The 6,578-nt window shown below is 45.6% G+C and overlaps 1 protein-coding gene across 17 annotated transcripts in view; it reads right to left on the bottom strand.

The window, feature by feature from the left end:
* NRG1 (neuregulin 1) overlaps positions 1-6,578 on the bottom strand; it is a 439,630-nt gene continuing 433,052 nt past the window's right edge. For 16 of the 17 annotated variants that reach the window (XM_027897380.1, XM_027897301.1, XM_027897460.1 and 13 more), the window contains 4 exons: positions 6,347-6,473; positions 5,695-5,825; positions 4,992-5,195; positions 1-992 (listed from right to left, as the gene is read on the bottom strand). In XM_027897380.1, the coding sequence (XP_027753181.1) occupies positions 341-992; positions 4,992-5,195; positions 5,695-5,825; positions 6,347-6,473 (1,114 nt within the window). In that variant the 3' untranslated portion in view covers positions 1-340. The remainder of the gene's footprint in view (positions 993-4,991; positions 5,196-5,694; positions 5,826-6,346; positions 6,474-6,578) is intronic. The other variant, XM_027896475.1, reaches the window with a different exon arrangement.

Below are 6,578 nucleotides of genomic sequence, written 5' to 3'. Positions count from 1 at the left end.
CAGTGCACAAAAAAGCTAGGACAACTGAGGGCTAAAAGGTTTTGCAAAATACTATGGGACAGCCATCATTGTAACTGTACAAAACTTGCTCTCAACTTAACATAACATAAAGGCACCATTGATATCTTTCCCCATTTTTGAAATACTGTAAAAAATTGCTACATATGGCACATAACACATTTGTACATACGTATATTTAATTTATAAAAGTTTTTTTTTTTTTTCCTCTCCTGTTTTCTATCAGCGGAATTGCTAAAATAAAATAAATCGTTTAATTTAAAGGTGGAATACTTCATTATATAAAATAAAGTTTTACATGTGAATCTATGTGGTTTATGTTTTATACAGCAATAGGGTCTTGGTTAGCTATCGCACTGGACAACCTTGCTTGCAAGTCTTCCGGCGTGGAGAAGCGGTTTGCCGGGCTAGTCCTGCTCTCAGCCAGCCGGAAGGCCGTGGCCGGCTCCAGACCGGCCGCCCCGGGGTTCGGTATGCTCAGGAACGGTGTATCCTCGCCTATTCTTTCGTCTTCGGTCTCGGTCTCAGAGCTGCTGCTCTCAGAGCTCGTGTCGGAGTCCACTTCCACCCTGCTGGAAATGTGGCCGTTGGGCTTTGTTCTTTTGACCCTCCGGCTGTTGGTGAGTTTCTTTGGAGGCTCCTGTGCTGGTTCGTACTCCTGCGTGGTCTCGTACTCCTCATCCTCCACTATCCGCAGAGGGCTCGGCGGCAGGCTGTTGCTCTCGTGGGTGGCGTTGTGGTGAAAGGAGTTGAACTGCTGAAGGTGGTGGTCGTACTTCTCATGCAGCTGCAGTGGGGTCACCAGGAGCAGCGGCCGCTCCTCTTCTATGAAGGGACTCACCGCCACTGAGGGGATGGAGACGGTCAGGCTGGAAGCCGGTGGTGACATTGTGGAGGGGCGGGACTTGGGAGAAGTCGGAGTGTGAAAATCGACGGGTGACATGCGAGCTGGTGTGGTCATAGCTGAGACATACCTGAAGAAAAGAGACGGGGAAAGGTTGCAAGCACAGGAGCAGTGGTGACCTGTGAAGACAGCAGCTCGTGTGGACTGGGAGAGAAACAGCAGGGATCCCTTAAGATCCCCAGCACAGGGGCTACCAGGCAAACTTTCCTGTTGCTATTAATCCTATAAACTGCTGACTTCTGGGACGCCAGACAAAAACATTTAAGAGCAGGAGGAGCACAGCAAAGCCCCCAGATCTGTTTGCCTCAGAAGAACCATGGAGATGCTGTAAATTATTTGCCAGAATAACTTTCTGGAATTAATCCAGGAATCGGATTCAGAGACAGAGGGGCTGCCAGAAACAAAATGCATTTGCAAGTATTTTCTCAAAAGGGAAAAAGGCTTCTGCACTTCTGTAAGGACTTGACCAGAACTTTGGGTGCATGTGAACAGACAGGAGGAGAGAAAGGAAGGGAACCAAAGGGCAGTCCTCTTGGGGCTTCATCCTCTTCTGGCAACCAGACTGTCTCAGGCTAAGGAGGAAAGGAGGAAGGTAATGTTTGGATAAAATCTAGAGCCAGATTCTGCTACTTTTAATCAATGGGGCATTCAGAGAAGTATTTGCAGCACCATCCCAGCAGTTTTGTGCTGCTCCACTCCTTGGGTGCTAGTTACCTTGGCTTGTAGGTCTGTCTGCAAAGAAACATGGAGTATCATTTGTCCTCATATGGGAACAAATGCTAAAAGACAGGATTGTCTGGCCTAGTCTTCATGATATCTCTGCAAGATTTGTCCCTATTCCTGTGGGAAGGGTAGTGATCAAAAGTGATTTCTGAAAATGAAGCTCAGGTGCCATTTCAGAGTCTGCCCCAAAGAAAGAGGACAAAAATTGTGAGACTCTCAACTGGTTTGGATCAGTAGAGATGGAGTGGGGTCATGTGTATTTACACCAGGTGAGGATCTGCCTGAAACCCCTTGATCGAATGCAGAGTGCCCAGCATGAAACCTTGCACAGTTTGGTTTTGCTTTCATTCTTGTCCTAAATTCACCTGCTTGAATTTAAGCTGTGTCCAAAGTTAAAATCTTAAGCTCCATCTCTTACCCAGGCCCACTGAGAAAAGTTATGTTTCTATGATTGATGTAGTTATTTAATTTTTCATCAGCGATTTATTTATCTGAGTCTGAAATTACCAAAATAATCTGAATCCAGCTTTCTTATCCAAGCTATGACTCAGTTGCACATATTACACTTGATTTAAACAGAGTTATTGGAAAAAGAGCAAACAGGACAGATTCTGAACAGATGTGTAGTAGAGTAAGTTAAATTCACTAGAGGCACGTTAATTTACCTCAACTGAGGAACAGGAGAAAGAAAAACAAAACTGAAATTATACATGGGAATTAATCAAGTTGGTTGAGCAAAGGACAATTAATAGGTCTGTGTATTGGATGAATTAAGTCAATCTTTCTCCTTCCATAAGTGAGCTTTTCATCCCTTTCACATTTTTAAATAGGCATTGTCTGAAAAAAACGAAACCTTTTTGCTTCACCACCTGGTACAGTGCTGGATATATATCTTCATGACATACTGGATTTTAGCTAAACTGGTTCTGTTAACGCATTAAGTTAGTTAAATGTGCTCAACATACTGTACACACTTCCAGCAGCGTCAGGTTACTCCTACTGGAGTGTTTGTGCATTCACACATTGCTGGTGTGTTCCCCCCACACCGTAACAGGGCACTGCTAACTAGCTGCTGTCTGCAATCTGAGGCACAGGAGCTGGAGTTGTGCAGCTCCAGCCCATCCTGAAAAGAAGGTTAAAAGGTGATTGATTTATCCAGCTTCATGGTCAACTAACTATGCTGACTCAGTGAAAGGGGATCTGCGTGTACCCACGGCCATCCAACCAGCATTAACTAGTTATGTGCTACCAACTTCATCGTATAGCCCAGCCTTTCATACAGAGATAGTGTTTTTTTTTATTTTCTCTTCTCTAAGACAGCTAAGGATATCCAAGATATAACTGCTTGGGTTCTGTGCTTTTGTAAACAGGTGGCAGGGCATGGGATCCAACAAACGGATGGGGTAATGCAAAAGAACCCCTCATAATGTCTGTTGTATTTCATTTGAAAATTGTGAGGCATCTGGTGGAGGAGTACAGCCTTGATCTACCAATTCACACCATATTTGATGGCTTCAGGAAGTAATTCATCAGCTCTCACATTCCTTTAGGTTTCAGAGTAATTTTTAATTGCAAGTAACTCTCATTCTCCCCCTTATACACACACACATACAAGCAATCCATCTCAGGAGCAATTGGCCGTGTATTTCCTGCTTGCTAAAAATAGATCAGGCCTGCAGTTAATGCCCAGGGAACTATCATCTCCTGCATTCCAAATTCTTGATCGCTTCAGACACATCAGGCTGACAATGCCTTATGAATTATCACAGAAATGTTGCTGCTTTTCACTTGTAGCACAACCTTCAGGAGACACAATAATTGATGAAACGCCTTCTTTCTTCTCAGTGAAATGAAAAGGAATATGCTGCTCCCTGCCCTCCAACCTTCCCCCCCCCAAAAAAAAAAAAATTAAATCTAAATGGTTCATATCAGAACTGTGCTCTGGGTGTCCTAGGCAGTGCAGGCAGACAGCATGAGAGATCTTCAGCTCTCACACGCAGATGCCCAAATATACTAATCTGCAATACTCGCCACTGGCAGGCGTGTGCCTGGGCGTCCTGTACAGTTCCCAGGCTGGAGACAATGTGGTATTTACTGCGACAGGTCCTGATCCAGCAAAGCACTTAAGCACACGCTGAGCTTTACCCCCGTGAGTAATCTCGCTGATTTCGATGGGGCTACTTGCACGATTAAAAGTTAATCTTGCTGAAGTGCTCTGCTGGACTGGGGCCACGGCTGTTTACGTCCTGTGAGCCAACTATCTTGAAATTAAATTCCATGGTAAATAACGGATAAGTTACAAGGAGAGAGAGCTAGGTTACTATCCTCAGTGGCACTACACTCAGGGTCCTTGCTCAGTGGGCCCTCTTCCTGCTGCTAAGCAGTTTTTTGTATGGCAGAGGAAGTACCACTGAAATGGCTTTTGCTGCGCTTGCACATTACTTTTTCCAGAAACCACAGTTTGTCTCCTGCACAGCTCAGTCTCCTTGGGGATTGCCTGGCTGCATTTTTGACATCACGGACATCCCACAAGATCAAATCTCTTGTGATTTCAAAGTGCTCAGAGAATTGGTACGGTTTCCCTTTTCTTCTGCCTATGATTCCTGTGAGCAAAACTCTCTTTAAATGTCTTGTTTCTTCTCAGTCTTTCTTTTACTATTCCGAGGCCATCACATGCTCTTGAGGCAAAGTGCTAGCCTAAACCTAAGATGAATTTTTTCAGTAGAAGTTTTCTTGCAACTCATGCACTTCAAGGCAGACCTCAGGAACTGATGAACCAGCCTTTCCAGAATAAAAATTGCTTTGTTGGAAAGCTCCTGGCTAGTTTTATTTCTAACTACTCCTGATTTAATAATGACTTAGGTCCTTCTGGCTTGCACTTTGTGTTCCTTGTTTTTATTTAATAAAAAGGTCAAGGGGAATTTTTAAAGAAGATAAAAGGTTTAGGAGCTGGAATTCTCCAGAAAGGAGGTGGTGGCATAATTTCTAATACTGCTTAGGAGTCTTTAGTGCCTTCCTCCTATGGATCAATACATTGCTCTCTCCCTACAAAATCCCTCAGTTTCTTCATTTGCATCTTCTAACAAAAGGATAATTGGGCAAAGATCCGTTTTTACTTTACAGTGGAAATTTTTGACTATTTACTCCAGCGTAGCTTTTCCAAGTGTGAACTACTGGCTAATAGGAATAAATCCAGGAGAGGCAAGAAGGGAAGAAATGCTTTTAGCACGCTCCAAACTTCTATCAGGCCCTCCACAAACGAGGAGGAGATGTGCGCCCCGCAGGAACAGCTGCGCTCTTGGGTTTCCTCCTGCACTCCCAGGAAACCGTCTCTGGTGTGTCCTACCTTTCGCTGTGAGGGGAGTCTCGGTAGGAGTCGGGGGTCTCTCTCGCATGCCGGAGGAAGCTGCTGCCTTCCCGTGGGCCGCCGATGCCGTTGAGGCGGCCGCGCGGCCCCGCCGGGCTGGCGTGCCTGCTGTTCTCCATGGAGGAGCTGACGAGCACCGAGTGGCTCTCAGAGAGGATGCTTTCGGTGTGGCCGTTACTCCAGCTGGAGAGCAGCAACCAGGAAAGGAGAAAGGGAGGGAGTTAAGAGTGGGCTTTGCTGGCAAAGACATAGGAGCGCAAGTTTAGCCAGGGGGTAGGAAGCGGCTCTGCTGCCGCTCAGGACGTACGGGGTTGGTAACCGGGGCTGCAGAGTTTTGTGAGTTGCATGAATCCACACGCAGCAAGATGATTTTGCATGTATGGATAAAAGGAGAGGGAAGGAGGGCTTTCCAGTCACCACAGCTGTCACCGACTCAGCAATTTGCACGTACTAAAATTCAAAGTGACAGTGTTGGAATGCCGTTCAGACAATAAAGCTCTTTGTAGATTCACGGAAAGATAATCAGTTAGGTGATACGACATCAAATATTGATAGTCTTAAAATGAAAACACTACGAAGGGAACATAGATTTTCCCCAGTCTGTTGTTTCACACATCTTTTTGGTTTTGCAACAGCAACAGGTCATGTATTACAGGTGCCATTTGCCTTCCCCCTCCAATACCTGTGGCTAGGTGTCTGGGTGACTGTCACGGAGTGGTGTGTTGTTGAGGTGTAGTGGCTTGTAGAAAATGAGGTCTCTGTTTCTCGCTCGATGACATGCTCACTGGAGATTACATTTTTCGAAACGTACTGCTGAAAAAACCCAGACAAACCTCAGGTTTACAAACTGTAATTCACAGCACATTTGTAGACACAGTTTCCTATCCCTTCTCCCCAGATTGCAGTCTTTTACATGTGCCAAAGCACAAATTTTGTCACTTAAATGCATGCAGAAACCATACTGACACACTTGAGCACATTCACGTACACCTCTGCATACATACCCCATCTAGACTCAAAGGAGGAGGAGATGAATGAGGAAAGTGGTAACGTTTTGCATTCCAATTGAGCTATAAACAACATACGTATTTAACAAGAAGTCCTCACAGACAGAGACCTGGAAAGGCAACCCGCCCACCACCAGATATACCAAAAACACTATTCTCTGATGAAGAAGTTGGCAGTAGTTAGCGGTAGTAGTTTCTCCACCTGAGTGGAGAAGGCCAAGAGAGATCAGTCAGCAGCCTGCCGCAGGTAGAGGTTTAAAAGCTGTGGGGTGAGCTTCCCTGAGGCCCTGGCTTCCCTGAGGCTGAAATGTGGGCAGTGAAACCTACATTCACCAGCTGGACGTTGTCTGGCGGAGGGTTGGGGTGGTGTGGCCCGTTGGCCATGTTCATCACGTTGTTCCTTTCCGAGCGCAGGCTCTGCCGAAGGCGGTCGTGCAACTTCTTCCTCTGCTTCCTGTGCACGGGACACGGAAAGGGTTTTAGTAGGCAGTGGGAAAGCAGCTGCACCTTTCAGCACATCGGTGTTGGTGATAACAATATAACATCTTTTTTTTTTTTT

This window comes from Empidonax traillii, unplaced genomic scaffold (assembly GCF_003031625.1).
Source record: "Empidonax traillii isolate 1590-97213 ecotype Southwest subspecies unplaced genomic scaffold, ASM303162v1 scaffold2:size4533513, whole genome shotgun sequence".
Lineage (NCBI taxonomy): Eukaryota > Metazoa > Chordata > Aves > Passeriformes > Tyrannidae > Empidonax > Empidonax traillii.
Note: the sequence above shows the minus strand (reverse complement) of the source record. Positions and strands in the feature narration are given on the sequence as shown.